The following is a 17,864-nucleotide window of genomic DNA, read 5'->3' as shown; positions in this document are numbered from 1 at the left end:
CTAACACATGGTGGTAAGTACATGACATAGATATTAAAAATGTATGTTTAAGGGATTTTTTGAAATGCTTGATGTGAAAAAGTAATTCTTATTATCAAAGAGAAAAGGCAATAGTTGTTCAACAAAAGTGACAAGTGGATGGTAACTTCTTTGCTCTATATAAAAGAGAGAGTGAGGGGGCAAAGAGGAAGAGATGGAGAGATATCTAAATGTATATATGCACTTAATGAAGTGTCCACGTCATTTACATGATATATAGAAGAAATATGCATTTGTAACATAACTAAAACAACTTATTGACAACATCATTTACATGACAAAATAGGACCATTCACAATATAGTTAAAAACAACATATATGCACTTACAATATAGTCACTACAACATTTACATCATATCGAACAAAGACATACATAATATGCATTAAATAGTGGTAAGCAAGTATTATACTTGAAGAAATTCTCTTTTCTCAATTCTTATTGTTGCCTCCTCTTCTATTCCTCTTATATCACTACCACTAGGAACGAGCACAAGAAAAGCAAATGGATTTGATGGATGTTTAAGATTTTGAATTCAGTGATATTAATGACGACTGATCTAGTTGAATGTTTGGTTTGAAGTATTAAATAAATAGGCATAAATAATATACATTAAATAGTGGTAAGCAAGTATTAAACATAGAAGAAATTCCCTTTTCTCAATCCTTATTGTTGCCTCCTATGCCTCTTACACCACTACCACTAGGAACAAGAGCACAAGAAAACACAAGACAAAAAACACAATCAAATACACTAAAAAATGTGAATGAAATCATGTGAGATCAACGAATAGATTTGATGTATGTTTAAATTGAATTCATTTGAGATCAACGAATAGATTTGATGTATGTTTAAGATTTTGAATTTTTTGAGATATTAACTAGGTGATTGAACTGGTGAAGTATTTGTTTGGTTTAAAGTCTTAAATTTGTGTTCCCTTTCTCAATTCCTGAACCTTGAACCTTCAACTATGTTTGCCTGTGAGCATTCAAAAATTTGAATTTAACAATCAATTTGGGAACATCGATTTGATTGAATGCTCATTCGAACAGAATTTTTTAATTTATGCTCTCGTATATTGAGAGCTTGATTGCTGGTGAGCCTTAAACCTTTGAATGTGTTGCACAAAAGTGTTAACTAAGGAATTAACCAATAGTTGGATATATTGATTTGATAGTTGGAACTCTGCCATGCATTTTGTTTACAAACGATTTTATATTTGAAAAGCAATAATATATTATGAGACTTTATCTATTTGTATAATGGTATAGTTAGGGCGTAGAATTTGCTTACAAAAGAGTGTGTATTTGAAAAAGAAAACTTTATTATTGATGGTCGTTGCAAGTAATAGCCTTCTTAAGTTCTCAAATGGCAAAAATCAAAAACAAAATGGGTATGTTTCATGTATTCACCATGTCTGCATCTAAACTATAAATTCATTTTTGGCTATGCAAACAATGTACAAATACATGTGTAAAGAAATACCTGCAGTGGCAATTCGTTATCGATTACATTTTCTCATTCAACTATGGCGCCCATCTATGATCAAGGGCACCGGTCATTGGCAAGAAAGACCTACATAGTTTTGAATTAAGATTTTTTCAGCGATGCCTTCATTCAATTATATTAGAGGAATCGACAAGCGTCAGGGCCACAAAACTTCGATTTTTTATAAAAGCTAAACGCCTTATAGTACAATTGACTATAAAGCCATACACTTTTAGTCGATGCTATTTTATTTTACCACATACATAGTAGGGAAAAATTAGTGTCTTTAAAACTGAAAATTCAGAATACTGCTTGAGGCCACATTGATTACAGTAGGCAATGGAGATATTAGTTTGTAAATGAACAAAAAGATACAAGGCAGCACCACTGCCTATGGAAAACCCCGATGAAGTTCCTAAACCACACTATATTATATTCCGCAACAGGTCACTGCCATTGATGGCATTCCTTCCTCAAAAAGCCATAAAATAGCATATACATGTCATCTGACCAACACAACGGAACAGCATATAATGCTCATAGACAGCAGGCATTGCGTCGAACCTTAATACAACCATTAGACTTTCATTTGATTCGAAGCATTTAAGGTCTTGTACCTCCTTGGGAAAGATCAAGCAAACTTGTTCACATGTTTCCCCATCAAATCCCATAAAAAAAGATACTACCAAATTTACAAAGCACAAAATGTTTATTGACAACTACAACCACGGATCGCTCTCAATAATAGCTCTTCCTGCCAAATATTTCGGCAGATGCATAAATTTGCCTACAAAACATGGATTTAAACAGCCCCTAGTTTTTTTTCTTTCCCTTTGACCTGGCAGAACTATGTTTGGTCCCTTGATGCTGCTCCTCTTCAGGGAGTAATATAGATTCTAACTCTTTCCAAGTAAGGTCTTCACTGTCTCCATCCTCATACTTAACCTGCAAAAAATTGAATGTGCAAACGAATTATGTCAGAACAATACCTAATAAGCATAAAGGAACATATGTTGCATTCCACAATTACTGTTTAAACAAATTCTAAATTGACACTTACCTTGTAAAACACTTTATACCCTACAACTTCTCCCCCGTAGAGTTTTCTTCCAAAATCTTTTTTGACTTTCCTCCCTACCAAGTCAGTTCCCCTTCCCCCTTTCTTCCCAGTGGATGGTGGGATGGCGGTCTGAGCCTTATCCTCCTCAGCTTGTGACGGAAGTTGAGAAGTATCTTCTGAAATCATTATCGACTGTGTTTTCTTCTCAGGTGGAGATTCCAAATCATTCACAACCTTAGACCTCTTTGTGCGCTTGGTGCTCACTGTAGATGAGCCACTCTGAAGCTCAGTAACTGCTTTCCGTTTGCGACCAGGTGCATCGACTTCTGGCTTAGTAGTCATTAAATCTTGAGGCGTCTCTGCTTCCTTACCTGCACAGATGCAATGAAAATTTTTTAGGTATTTTAAAATTAGGAAGTTCTGGTTTATGTTAATAAACTTCATTCCAAAGTAAATGTTTTACCTTTCTTAGTTATCTCCTTGGCTTTTTGTTTTGCCTTTGTAGGTGTTTTCTTCTTTGTTGAACCATATTTCAGTTTTCTCGTCACATCATCCACATGCTGATTGGCTGAATCTTGTTTGCCTTCATTCTTTGATGATTTCTCTTTTACATCACTTTTTTGCTGCCCCTTAATCTGACTGGATTGTGATTTCTTTGCAGTAGTCTTCTTTCCAACAGATTTTTTGGTTGATGTTGACTTACCAGTTCCTTTCCGGCCCTTACGCATAGTTGTCTTGGGACTCTTGCTCTTACCCCTAGATTTAGCTGCACTAGACTTTCGCTTCTTCGTATTTGACAATTGATGGGGACCAGGAGTCTCGTCTTTCAATGTTTTTGTTTTCCTTTGTCTCCCTGGAGCTCCATCTCCATCGACCTTTCTGGACTTCCTTTCAGACCTGAAATTGAAAAGGAAACAATCACATACAAGCTCATAATTTGTATGAGCTGAGTAGCTATTGTAGTATACTTGGTTGAATTCCTGGAAACTATATCTTTCAACAATTTCAACTTCTCAAAGATGATGTTCTTAGGATTGCTTATTCAAAGAATCAGCAACTGGTATACAGTAGAGTTTGATTAGAATCGGTAGAATAGAATATCATTCATTTTAATATCACGTCTCCTATCCTTGTCAGAATATTGGATTTAGGAAAAACATTTATACGTCTATTAAAAATATACCTTCACTATATCCTTATTGTGGAATATCAGTTTAATGGTTGGATCTCTGCCCAGCAAAGCAGCATATGTATAATAAAGTAATTTCTAAGTAAATACGTGTATGTATACATTACTTTTATATGAATATGAGGGTAATAGGATTTTTGAGTGTATGGCACATTTTAATGAATATCATATAACTTTAATTTTACATGTTATGATTGCAATGCTACAAGCATACTTATATTTAGAAAAACCCATGAAAAAGATGCTGAGAGATATTACTCCAAGACACCTATTTTTTACTAGATTTGTGATTTAAAAAATAAAAGACTCGAGAATTATATCTCTGGGCATCTTTTAAATAGATTTTTCTAAATATATGTATGCTACTAATATTACCTCTAGTAAAATCTCAGAATATTGGATTTAGAAATGACATTTAACAATCAATTAAAAACATATTTTCACTGAATCTTTACTATGAAGAGATCACTTGTTGATACATGAAGATCTCTCCAAAGTCGTTTCCAAAAGGCAGTGACTAATAAGCATAAGTATAAGCTACCTGTTGGATTCCTCATGATCCATACTAGTTGGAGATAATTGTCTTTTACGAGAAACAGATGCCTCTTCCCCATGCAATATTAGAATAGCATCAACTTCATGCTTTTCTAGCTCCTCCTCGTCCCCATCTTCATATAAAACCTTTAAAATAACGAGCATTCAATTTATCTTCATATATGCTATACAAAGTGATCCCAAAAGGCACTACTTACAGTAAAACATAAAACAAAAATATATCGCCACACCTTAAACCACTTTGATGCAGGATCATATCCAATAACTTCACCCATATACTTTCTCTTCCCAAATCTCTTTGCAACCTTCCGACCTTTAAGCAATTCCAACTGTCTTTGTTCTTCCTGCAAAGTGCAGTAGTAATGACGCTTCAAAAACAATGCGAACTCAAATCAGGATATCAATCCCAGGAATGCAGCAACTTAATGAAAGCAATATAGCAACTCACATCTCTATCTTCAATATGCTCCACATGCGACTCGATGGTTCCATGAAAGATCGGCATGTGACTGGACATATTCTCTACAACATTTCCTATCTGCTGTACATTTTTTGATTGTTCTTCTTCTTGTAGAGGATTAGCATCCACAGAAACAATATCTTCTTTGGTAATTACTGTCTGTTTCAGCATATCCGGCAAACTTTTTTCTTTCTGTGTCACATTTGCTGATGGTTCATTGGTTCCTGCAGAAGAATCAGACAAACACACTTGCCTTTCCTGGGACTCAATCTTTTTGAAAGTAGGAATTTGATTGATATCCTCACTTTTTGACTGTAGATCATTTCCTAGTGCAGTTTGCATAGCATCTGGGATCTTTTCAGGCTGCATTTTATTAAAAACTTCCTCTTCTTTCATCAATGGCATTTCAATCTCTTGTGTGAACCGGGATCCCTCTTTGTCATTTTTGACTACTATTTCTGATTGTTCAAGATGAGTGTCCTCTTCTGTTTTCATTGCTGACGTTTCAAGATATTTCTCATCAGACACACTCATTTGTTCATTCAGTCTTGTCATTTGTGATTGCTTTAGATAAGATTGGCATTCAACTTCTTTAGGTAAGTCTTCACTACAACACTCACTTGAATTTATAATTGCATTATTAGTAAAATGTTTTGGCTGTTTGTTTTCGTCATTTGAATCATCTGTTGCAACAGATGACCTTAGAGACTCCTCAGTTGAAGTAACTACCACTGCAGGCAGCTCACTTGTTAGCTGGTCAGTATCATATTTAACCGATTCATTCTGTGAGGTCATCCCAGTAGAAAGATTTACTTCCTCATGAGCCTCATTTAGCTGATATGCATCATTTGTCATGGATTCAGTCTGCAGATGATTCTCTGTTAAAGTATGTGCTTTCTCAAAAACTTCATTTGTTTGCTGATCATTAATTTCCCCTGATCCCTTAGTTAAATGCACATCAGTCTTCACAGCATCTTCAAACTGCAGATTTTCATGTGTGGGTCCTTCCAAAGTAGAGGTTCCAATCAACTCTTGCCCAGGAAAGGCATCTTCTTCAATCAAAGAAGGCCCATTATTTGTCTCAATGTCAACACTGGATTTATTTAATGGTGCTGTACCCTCAAGATCTTCTCCCTTTCCCTTGTCACACAAATGTCCATTTGTCTGCTGACCAACCAAATCAACAGATCCACCTATAAATTTCAAGGAAATATCTTGTACTTCTGTTTCATGCGGGCCCATTTCAGACCTTTCACCCGAAACAGGCATTGTACCATCTATTTCACCACTACTAAGATATGGTTCATAACCATGTCCTGACAATGATGTTGCAACATCAGCACTGCGCATAGCTGTATCCATAACCTGTTGTTCTGCCTGGCTGTCAACAGCTGATAATTCGTCAAAACTGAACATGTCATCTTGGGACAACTCATCTTGCTGCACAGGTGCACTTGCTGCACAATGTGTTCAGATAGAATCAAAGTCAAAGCTAAACATAACAAACAAACAAAAAATTATAATATCATTTACAGTATTGAATGCATGAACAAATAAAAACAAATTATACCATTCTCAGTCAAAACTGTATTCTCTTCACGATAAAAATTTGTAACACCAGCAACAGGCTGCACACCTATTACTTGGTCGACAGATCCAGAGGCAGTGTTTGAAGGCAATACCCACTCTTTTGTTTCAATGCTTTCTTCAACTGTGACTCTGACTAGGGTATTTGACGGAAACCTACACATAAACAAAAAGGCTATAAAGACATGCAATAAACAAGAAATAATAAGCGCAACAAAGGCCCATACACCCACCGTTAAAATGACAAACCACAGAAATTACATCAAATTATGTCATATTACTCTATTTTCAGCAAAATGCAAATAAATTATTTGATCCTTAATCTACGCAACAAAGGCCCATACACCCACCCGTTAAAATGACAAACCACAGAAATTACATCAAATTATGTCATATTACTCTATTTTCAGCAAAATTCAAATAAATTAATTGATCCTTAATCTATTCAAATATAAAGAGGATGAACAAATTTGAAACTTGAGGTTGCCCTGCTAAAAGACAACTTAAAACCAGGATTAATTTACGTGTCGCTTATTCTTCTTATCATGACATTATCTTATGCATATGCTTATAAGGAAACCTTGTGGTAAATTTATCAAGTCACGTATTCTTATGCATAAGCTTGGAAGGAAACCATGTGGTAAATTATCCAGGCTGATAGTTCAATCCTTTAAGAAGGTACACCCACATAGCACCTTATCAATGAAAAAAAAATGTTAATCAATTCTAACAAACATTATAAGAGGTTCATACCCTCAGTTCCTCTCAAATGTTTGAGCTTGAATAGCATATAGCATGTTACAAAATCTGCCCGTATCAGGATTTCCTGGACTCGTCAGTTTTCTCAGATTCGATCCAGATTTTTCAATTCCTAAAATAAATTTTACCTTTCTAAAATTCAGGATTTCCAGGTTATGTTGGCCTCACAATCGAACTGAATTTTTCATGACTGGTAAACTAGGCTATACTATCTACCTCATTCAGAAGTCGACGATGAAATGTTTACAGTCATCATCATAAGTTGAATGAATGAGGGATGAATAAGTATGCACTTTTTATAATTTCTTTCATTTAGTAATGGTTGATTGTTATAGGTCAATGCCATTCAAGATTTTCTCTCTAAGGTCGATTTCAGTTTCATCTCACTGTTTAGAGGAACTACATAGTTAAGGTTCACAATTTTGTGACTTGTACTATTCTTGTCGATTTCATTCTTATCCAGTTTAAGTTTGATTTTAGGAGCTGGTAATACTTGATGTCTAATATAAGGGTAAGATTTCTTCTTTGCTTGTTACTCAATCTCTCATATCTGGATTCTAGTAATCCTTTGTACATTTTCACAAATAAATCTGGAGATTTTAACTAGCAGTGAAATAGGGGAAATGTTTATTAGTTGTCCCATGAAGGGCAGTTTAGTTATCACTGAACATCGCTCAAGATGCCTATCAGATGCACAAACTAAAGGTTTTCAATGAGAATAACATTGAGGGGAAAAGAAAAATTGCACCCCACGACAGAGAGAATTCTGACCAATTTCAAACATTTAAAACAAATAGACAAAGAATAATATTCCCAGCTGGAAAGGAGTTGAAAGGATGGAAATCTGTATCAGGCTATCAGAATTTTACCTCTTAGCTGAAAATTTAATATGATCTTACACGAGAACCAAAAACTTGACAATCCAAAAATAGTTGACTTACATGAGTGCCTGGGTGTGCAAACATGGTGGTACATGCCACTCACTGGAAACTCTCAAAACTTGGGTAAACAGATATGATGGTGCAGGGATGTGCAGAATGCATACAACTAAAAATTATAGATACGCTGTAACACTAAAACTCAAACATCAGACTTGAAAATTGAAACATTGAAACGTAGATTATGATGAAACTTATCAAAGCAGATATAGAATGAAAACAATTATTTCAATGTAGTTAAATAATGTTCAGAAACTCTTTGTTGTGACATACAGATAAAATCTTTACTCAATAGTTTCTTGTTAATACATGCATGACAATATGGCTGACAATGCACTCTAAATGTAATGGTTTACTATAATTTAGTGCAAACAATAAGGAGCATTAAGGTTTCTAACAAAAAATATGTTATAATTTTCATTTGATCAGAGGAGATTTAAGTGTGTTTCACAGCCACATCCACCAGTGTATCCAACAGAGGTGAGTTTCCAGTGTGTTCAAAGAATGTATGCTATATGCATCCTGACTACCCTACCAAAAAAAAAAAAAAAAAGTTCAATACATACAAATCTGTTGTTGCATTGTAACACTGATTAGATAATTCCAAACCCAGACATACTACGACCAGATGCAATGTGCATACTCTTATGAAATATAACCCTCCTTCTAGAATCACAAATTAATTAAAAGGAGGCAATGAGTGTCTATTTGTTCCTAAATTACCCTAGCCAAAATCTAGATTTAACACCTGTCACTCTCAAGATAATTTATTAGTTGCAGATCATCCATTCAGACATTAAAAGTGCTAAGATGAGACACCCTTGCTATCAGTTTTTTTTTAACCTGTCAGATTTGATATTGCTTGGACTGTAATACCACTTTTTGTTTAAAATTCTCTGCATGTATTGTTTAGCTTAAGATTTGCAAATTTCACAAGATTTATTTTATAGAATGTTCAGAACTGTCACTATAATCTTCTTTTAGTTATAAGTTTGACTAGTAGTAGAAGACAATGGCTTTGCTAAGCTTGTGGGAAAATATCCATCCTATGAGATTTAAGGAGACACAATCATAAAATCTTTGGCATTCTTGCAGCGATCCAAAGTCTGTCGGTGTCAATCTTCACTCAGTTGGTCTTAGTCAATAGTTTTGCATAAGCCATTTCAGTGGCACGCTTCTCTTACTTCTACAGAAAGCCATTTGAATACTCAACGGACAAGCATAAAAAGGTCAACTAAATTATAATAATCTAGTGTTACAAAACAAGGTAACAACAGAGAACAACCCTTTCACAGTAATCTATCTAATGAGAGCTTTCTTACCCATCGATTTCCATCTTTGTTCCATTGTGGGCAGAATCAGACATATTCATAAAATCAGCACTTACACTTCCATCAGCCATCAGCACAGTCTCCACAAAAGAAGCTCATAAAAGTCAAAACACTCCTGCAAAACAGCTACAAGCAAAAAATAAATAAATAAATTAGCAACTATCCAAAGAAATCTGAAAAAAATCCCTTGAAATACAAGCATTTTGCCCAAAAATTCATAAACAATAACAAATAAAAGCACGACGTAGAAGTTCTATTGTCAATTGGGATGAACTAAAAATTTATATGACTTGAAAGTAGTCAATCACTGGGTTTTGCATCACAGAAACCCAAGTTTAAATCCCCCGGAGACATCTTCACACGATGCATATTGATAGAATACATATTTACTTAGTCGGGACATCTACACTCAAAGCTGTACAGACCATGAATATAAAGGAGAGCTTTGGCAACCCAAGTTTGACGCAGGGGCCTTAATAACAGCATAAAGTATCAAGGGCAATTTAACTCTAATAATAAGGAGGATTTGAAATAAAATAGAGACCTTATAAGTCCCAGAAAAGTAATTTTACCAAATACACTTACATCATTAGTGGTTTCCAAAACAACCTAAAAACTTCATGCAACAGCTATCACAAATGTAACCCTTCAAAAAATTAAAGCCTGCTAAGAAAAACTCTATCAGCGTCCAAACAGACAATACTGGAAACACTAAACCCCAAATTTCTAGTAAAACATTGAACTCAAAAAACCCTAAATCTCAGACCCTTCAAAAGCTCTTAAATTCCAGAACTTTGAAACAAACCACTGATATAAAAGAGCGCCTGAAACCTCAGAAAAAATCTTCAAATTACAAAATAAAATAGAGACCCCTATCAAAACCCTAACTAAGAAGAAACGACATATAACCCTCCCGCATGATTTTCTATCGAAATCCCCAGGTCTAAACTGTCAACGGAAACAGTGCTTCAAACCAAACCCTTAATACCAAAAGTTCACAGTAAAACCCTCAAATACCATTGTTTCACAGCAAACCCTAAATCCGAATACATCACAACGGACACTAAATAACGCATGCTCCCAACAAACCTTACATTTCAATAATTCAAAAAACAAATCTAAGCACCAGAAGAAAGCTAAACACCTATATTTTCAACAGTGATATTTTTAACGTCCAAAGCAAAAAAGGGCATACAAAGCCAGTTGAAAAGATACTTAGAAACTACCTCAAAACTTCGGTAGCAATCACTGTGAAATACTTTTGAATAAACCTAGAGAATAAAAATAAATACCTGCCTCGAAACTTTCTATTTACTTCTCCGCCTCAGAGTCTGCTTATATTTTCCTTTTTTTCCTCAGAGTCTGCCAATCTTGCAAAATATGTTTTTCCCTTAACCACTTAAAATTAAAATTATACCAATAATCTTGTAACTATATGTATATCTTTCTTTCAGTCCATAAATCTATGGAGTTTTTAGGGGTTTTTTCAAATATGATTTTAATGTGATATCCTTTGCCGGGAAAATCTCGCCGGTCGGCCGACTATATTCTGCGGTTAATCACAGCCTGGTTTCCCGCACACCGTCAATTAACCGCCTGAAGATTATCCTTATCTTTCGCTAGGGTAAGGGATAGTTATTACCCTCTGTTCCAAAGGGTTTCGCAAATGATTTTATTAAAAATTCTACAGATGGGATAGAACTGTGTAATTCAGAGAACGATTTTCAATGAATTTTTTAAGCTTTTAGAATTCCAATAACAGTGAAACAGTGCATGAGTTTGAGGTTTACGTGTTTGTACGAGTAATTTTTGGGTAGAGAATTTAAAGACTTTATATTGGGGGAAGAGACTCGCAACCCTTGTTTAATTATTATTATTATGGAATATTGTTTCTTAATGGGACACCTTGTTTATCAATGCCCCTTCTTTTTCACATCTCTTGGGTCGATTTTGATTAAAGTGTTCTAATTGTAATAATTAGAATATAAGTAGTTTATTTTTGGATTAATTCAATTAATTGATCTTATTATCTCTTATCTTCGTATTTTTGTTCTTGATGTTTGAGTTATTTATTTGTCAACTTGAATTAGATTCATAAGTGAAAACTTGACCCAGGTGTCAATGGGCCCTTGGTCTACCAGTGAAGTTGAATGGCTCCAAATGAGCCCACCAGGGATCAAGTCTTGCTAAGTATAAAGGCTTTGACATCATAAGGGATGAGGTCGAGATCATGCCCAAGGTGATTTTGGCAGACTGGATACCCCTCGGTCCATAGCTCTTAATCGAAGAGGTTTCAACCTATAGGCTCATGCCCCCATATCGGGTAGCAAAAAGTACTTTGTGAAGGCCCTCGCTGGGTTGGTGTGCTCGCGAGCTTCTTACCCTTGCTGGGTTGGCACGCTCACAGGTTTGGACCTCCATCAAAAAAAAAAAAAAAACTTGACTTAGATCAATTTTGTTGTTAGTTTCCTTACCCATTGTCCTTCTTTATGTACTTTTATTGTTAGATATTTGTCATGGATGTCTTTTCCCTCTTACTTACCAAGCTTACTTCCTCGATCACTACACTTTAAGATGATGCCTCTTTTGTGACCTATGATATAATGACTTGGCTACTACTTTAGCCTTAAAGTCATTTGATACATCTAGGGATCTTGATTCATGTTATATGTTTTTTATTACGGGAAAAGCAGGTTTTGAAGGGATCCCGAAACCCTTTGATTCATGTTATATGTTGTACGTAGCAAGCATATTTCATCTCCATCTCATGATAGTTTTTCCTTCACCTATGGGTTCTCCTTTATATCCCTAATGTGTTTTATCTTTCCTTAAGAAGCCTAAGGCCTTATAGTCATTTGATACATCTAGGGATCTTGATTAATGTTATATGGTGTACGTAGCAAGCACACTTCATCTCCATCTCAATATGGTTTTTCCTTCACTTATGGATTCTCCTCTATGTGTCTATTTTGTTTTGTCTTTCCTTAAGATGCATGATAGAAGCATAAAGACACTTGGCACAACGAGGTTCCGCCAAATAAGCAGGATCGGTAGAAAAATCAAGCATCTAAGTCTATCGATCATAGAAGGAATGAAACAGCAAAAATTCTAACCTTTGTCATGGGGGTGTATAAAATTTCGTTGGGTGGAGGAACTAGCCTCAAACACCACTAATCTCAAATGGTGGGGCAAGGACACTTTCTGAAACAACCCAGAGAAGAAAATAGGCATGGCAGGCCTCAAAACAATTCATGGGATCAAAGACAAGAGGAGAAAAATAGAAAACCTCACCAACCCATAGAGGTAAAGCATTCATGATTTCCTCTAAAACCCTAGCCCCAGCCTAGGATCATTTGAGTAGATTTGGCTTCTTCACGAAATGGAGTGGAATGAGTAATCTGACAAAGTGAATCATCAGTTAGTGGAGGGAGAGCTATGGTGGGTAGGTAAGTGCTAGATCATTCCCCAACAACATCTTCCTCATTGAATGTGTAGATAAATTTTTGAAGCAAGAAATCCTCTATGGGAAACCTCTATTTTTCTAAGATTTTAGCTTTTAATATGTTGAATCGGAGCCAAATTTTGACCCCTTCAATCATCAAATGAGGAGGCTTCCAAGTTGGATTGGGCTAGAAAATCTATTATCTGAATATTGGAATTTGGAAGCCCTCAATAAAATTGGAGAAGCCCTTGGATCCTTCATGGGGGTAGATGAGGATTTTTTCCTTGGCAAAATAGGGTCAAGGGACAATATCTTGGTGGATCTGGATCAAGATTTGAAAAATTTAGATAATCTAGAGATTATCTCAGAAAAGGGAAGTGGTTTCAAAAGGTGAAAGTCGATTTGGGTCTTTTAGGAGGGAGATGCATCCTAGGGAAAGGCTTCACAACTAGTAGCTCAATCATGGCCAACGAAAGCCCTAACCCTAACCAACCCTTTGACATTCAATCAAATAGGGAAGTAGATTTGAATAACCAGAAGGTGGATATAAGGGCAAAGCACTAATGCCAATATTTGAAGAAGGGGATAAAGCAAAAAGAAAAAGGATCATCACACCTAGTTCCAGTATCCAAGGCACTAGATAAGAAGGGTTTGAATAATTATCCCCCCTAACAATGAGGAGGGGTCTCAAGAACTAATGTTAGAGGACCAAAATTAAATACACCCATAGTAGAAGGCAATGTTGCAATAAAGAGAAACCAAATGATAGTGGTTTCAATCATGGACCATGGTTTTTCCCCAAAAATGAGTATGGCAAAACAAAAGGAGTGGGAGTTTACCCAACTCTTGGAGGAGACCACAACTCTACATAGGGATATAAATCAACAATTAATGGAGATAGCTCTAGAATGTAATGAAGTTATGCCCCTAGCAGAATAAGAAAATAACTAGGAAGAGGCTGAGAAATTTTTTTGCCTTGATGGAGGAAGAAGAACTTTAGGATCTAATTTAAGAAGTTGGAGACATCATGGAGGAGGAACAAACATTTCTCTTTGAAGAGATTAGTAGCCCTTGAACAGATACAGGATCCACAAAGAGAGATGAGCAAATTGGGAATCTCACAAAAAATGGCAAAAAAGAGTAAACCTAATTGTGGTAAAGGGAAGCCAAGAAATCTCTCTAAGAGTTGAGAGTTGCAGACGAGCATGTAGAAGGCCAAGCCAAAATCACAACAATGATGTTGAAATAAGGGAAGGGCGGGCCTTCCCAAGGAGCCATGAGGCTTCTATCTTGGAATAATAGAGGCCTAAACAATCATAACAAACAACATTTGGTCAAGCGAAGGATGGAATTGTCAAAGATAGATATTATCCTTGTTGAAGAGACAAAGTTGACTAGTGTAGAACTAGATGCATTCACTTTGACAAGTTGATGGCATTCCTATTATGGGTTCCTTGGGTGGCCTTGCCACATTCTAGAAACCACAATTGGTATGTGTGGGAATAATCAAAGAAGGCTCAAATTGGATGGGATTGAGAATTCAAAGCATGAACTCAAATATATGCTTCAACTTGGTTAATATATACTTCAACTTGGTTAATATATACAATCTAATATCATGCTTGACAAAAAGAGAAGTATCGCCTTAATTGGAGAACTTGATCAATCTCTCACCAAATCAAAGCCTCATTTTGGTGGGCAATTTCAATGCCATACTATTGGATATAGTCAAGAAGGGAAGCATAATTGGTGAAAATCAACCACAAAAAGGCTTTAAGAGTTGGGTTGAAAGAAATCATATAGTCAATGTGGCTCTATCAAATGGCACCTACACTTGCACCAACAAAAGGATGGGTTTAAACTACATTGCTGAAAAGTTAGACAATTTTCTTTTTGTTGAGGATTTAGGTTCTTTACCCTATGTATTGAAGGGCTCGATTGTTCCATGCTCTAGATCAAAATGCTTGCGGAGGATATAAATGGAAGATCAAATCATTATCAATTGTGTGTGTGTGGCATGGCAAAGAAGTGCTTAATGCATACCAAAGGAAGTGAGTTGAAGGTAATTTCATTCAAAAAAGCCTAAATATTTGTTGGAGGCAATGAGCTGAAAGAAGTTGTTTTGTCAAGTTGAATTGTTGTGATGGAAGCTTATCAAGTGTTCATGCTATTCTAAGGTTGTAACCTCCTTTTGTATGTGTTGTAATTTGAGAGAGTGATGAACTTCCTTTGGTTGTAGCCATAAAATTGTATTTTAGGGAGTTGCAGCTTTACTTGGGTTGTCTCCCATAAAACCTAATGTAATCATGTTTAACTTATGAGGTTGGATTTGGACAATAGCTGCAAGGAGCCTACTCATCATAGTTTTTTCCTTGTTATTTTTTCCATGTAATTCTAGTGTATATTTGTGCAAGCGTGATATTTTGTTTCTTTGTTGCTAATATGTTTCAAGTAAGGGTTTAAATTTATGTTAAAGGGTTTGAACTATATCTGAATTTTGATTCACCTATTAGTATACCCAAGTTCCTTGGAAGAAGCTTAATCGCTTGAGGAAGCTCCAAGATGGCACAAGAAGGATCTCATTCATACAAGGTGTAATACCCTAAAAATGATCATCTAAACCATAGGCCCCCTAATCTCGATTGCATCACCAAGGTCCTAACCAAAGGCAATTAAAATTAATCTTGAGCACACAATTAATTTCTTAAATCATCAAATGTCACATGGAAAATTAATCACTCTGAATTAATTAAATAAATATATTTAATTAATTGATCATTTCAAGTAAATTATTTTAAAACAATTATCCTATTTATTTTATTAAATATCCTAGCATATTTAATTAAATAAATCAATTTTCCATTAAATCACAAAAAAAGGGATTAATTGGAAAAAGAATTAAAATTTGAGAAAAGAAATCAAATGGAGATAATCTTGAAAATCAAATTGAAAATTGAAAAATCTCAGAAAAGCAATTAAAACAATTAAATCTCAAAAAATAAATAAAATAGAGAATAAATCAGTTTTTTCTGATGTTATCTTAATTTTAGTTTAATTTCCTTTAAAAATAAGAAATGTAGCCAATCACATCAATTCACCTGGATTGTGCTTCCTTTTGGAAAATCTTGACCACTCATCATCATTTGATCTCGACTGTCAGTTTCTTTCTGAATTTTCTATAAGTCCAGGCTCTCATCTCCTAATCAAGGATCCAAGAGACTATATTGTTATTATGTTGTTTTTGCTCTAGGTTCATTAAGATTTCATATTGAGAATATTTGCATATTAGTTATTGCATATTTGTTAAAACATTTAGCTTAATCATGTTAGCCTAATATTCATTAATCTCGCATATCTTGCATTTATCTAGCTTAATCTTGCATCCATTTAGCTCAATTTCGTACTCATATAGATTAAATCCTTCGTTTAGGTGTTGTCTAGTCACTGGTATTGCATATAAAAATCTGAGAACAAGACTAAACTCGCATCTACTAGAAGGCAATAGGTTGTTTTGTGATGGTTTATTGTTCATTATTGATTGATTTACTAACCATGCATCTAATGACTCAATTGAAGTGTTGTGTATTCCAGATATAGATACAATCCATTTTTCACACACACATTTTTGGCGCCCACAGTGGGGCACGAAATTCAATCTTTTAGCCTCAAAATCTTGTTTTCATTTCTTAGGTTTCGTCTGTACAAGCCTCTGCAAAAGGTTGTACGAGTATTTACCCAACATCGTACGAGTTATGTCTAGTTATGTCTTTTATCATTCAGTTCAGCAAGAATACTCGTACGAGTTTCTTCTATGGATATCTGATTTTGTGTTCTGTCGTTTGGGTCTATGGGAATACTCGTACGAGAAGGTATATACTATCATACAATTTTTTGTTTTTCTTGTTTTAGAAATAGTATACTTTTAAGGTTTTTCATGAATTGAAGTCAGATTTTACTAACGCTAACCCTGGTCTATCTTCTGTCTGCCTGAGATTTTCACAACCTAACTAATTTCTTGCAGAATGCTTATCAAAGAATTTATCAATCAAACATACGCATGTCAAAGAATCAAAAACAAGATGACTACTGATGTGTTGGTTTTGCAGGTTGCCTAAAGAGAATCGACCAAACATCGTGTATTCTTTAAATTCATTTTTTAGGCACTTAAATTGATATTTGGTTAATGAACAAATCTGTCTTTTGTGTTTTAAGAAAAATCTAAGAGGTAGGACAGTATTCTCTTGTCTTTTACAAGACAATCAGAAATCCAGACCCTTGAGGCTTTTTCTAAATTTGAGATTTGTGTACCTTTAGCAGGCCTGTCACAGTGGGAAAAAGTAATCACCATGTGAGAACGACCCAAGTGAGTACAGCTGGACCTGAGCATTCCAACTTCTATAATAAATAGACCTCTGGTGATTAAAGTCTCTGAGGATGGGATTATTTGAGTTTTCTCTTTGAGATCTCTCATATCAGGCATTTTGTAGGGCCTCGCAGTCTCAATCACATTTACATGACTACAACTTGTTTCGGTACCTTGTCGAGCTATAGGCCTCAATCATGCTTGTGTAACTTCAAGAGGTAATTTCAAATAGAATTCTTGACTAAGAACTATAAGATAGAGGCTACCCGATTCACCTCCGAAAGGGGGATACTCTTTGTGCAAGAGAGATAGTAACTCTCCCAAGACACTTGCCATATCGTGCCCCCATTAGAGTTTGGAATCGGCTAATACGGTGTTAAGAATCCATTGCGTGAGACTCAGCGACCATATTCTGATTAGCTATTGGGTGTGTACCTAAGTCTGCAAGCAAAGGTTTTCTTCTCTAAACCAACTTTCGTAGGGTTAGCGTGTTGTGCTTGAAAGTCATTATACATCTTCCGCGTTTACTGTGTTTTCATCCTTGAAACTGAAACTGAAATACTAAAACTAGAGAAAACAAATCAACAACATCAACAACTCAGTGATCAAAACTTTGTCCGAGTCCAAAAACTGGTCTCTGTCAGTCGTCAAAACT

At 35.3% G+C, this 17,864-nt stretch overlaps 1 protein-coding gene across 5 annotated transcripts; it reads right to left on the bottom strand.

The window, feature by feature from the left end:
- Positions 1-1,806: 1,806 nt before the first annotated feature.
- LOC131045836 (uncharacterized) lies at positions 1,807-11,199 on the bottom strand. Of its 5 annotated transcripts, none has more exons than XM_057979496.2 (9): positions 10,701-11,199; positions 9,396-9,530; positions 6,360-6,532; positions 4,778-6,246; positions 4,560-4,697; positions 4,316-4,455; positions 3,049-3,482; positions 2,586-2,956; positions 1,807-2,470 (listed from the first exon to the last, which is right to left on the bottom strand). In XM_057979496.2, exons 2-9 carry the CDS (start codon positions 9,473-9,475, stop codon positions 2,339-2,341), a joined length of 2,937 nt encoding a protein of 978 aa, XP_057835479.2. In that variant the 5' UTR covers positions 9,476-9,530; positions 10,701-11,199; the 3' UTR covers positions 1,807-2,338. The 5 variants fall into 5 exon arrangements, with proteins under 5 accessions (XP_057835479.2, XP_057835478.2, XP_057835483.2 ...); XM_057979495.2 differs by having other exon boundaries at positions 10,697-11,167; XM_057979500.2 differs by having other exon boundaries at positions 4,560-4,673; positions 10,697-11,165.
- Positions 11,200-17,864: the final 6,665 nt, after the last annotated feature.

The sequence above is a fragment of the Cryptomeria japonica genome, chromosome 5 (assembly GCF_030272615.1).
Source record: "Cryptomeria japonica chromosome 5, Sugi_1.0, whole genome shotgun sequence".
NCBI lineage: Eukaryota > Viridiplantae > Streptophyta > Pinopsida > Cupressales > Cupressaceae > Cryptomeria > Cryptomeria japonica.
Note: the sequence above shows the minus strand (reverse complement) of the source record. Positions and strands in the feature narration are given on the sequence as shown.

What these genes read in the sequence shown, in the direction of transcription:
- LOC131045836 (XM_057979496.2), bottom strand. Translation starts at nt 9,475, where the DNA reads ATGGCTGATGGAAGTGTAAGTGCTGATTTTATGAATATGTCTGATTCT. An exon ending in ACAAAGATGGAAATCGATGG is followed by an intron (nt 6,533 to 9,395) that starts GTAAGAAAGCTC and finishes GTTTATGTGTAG; the next exon opens with GTTTCCGTCAAATACCCTAG. An exon ending in GGTATAAAGTGTTTTACAAG is followed by an intron (nt 2,471 to 2,585) that starts GTAAGTGTCAAT and finishes AATTTTTTGCAG; the next exon opens with GTTAAGTATGAGGATGGAGA.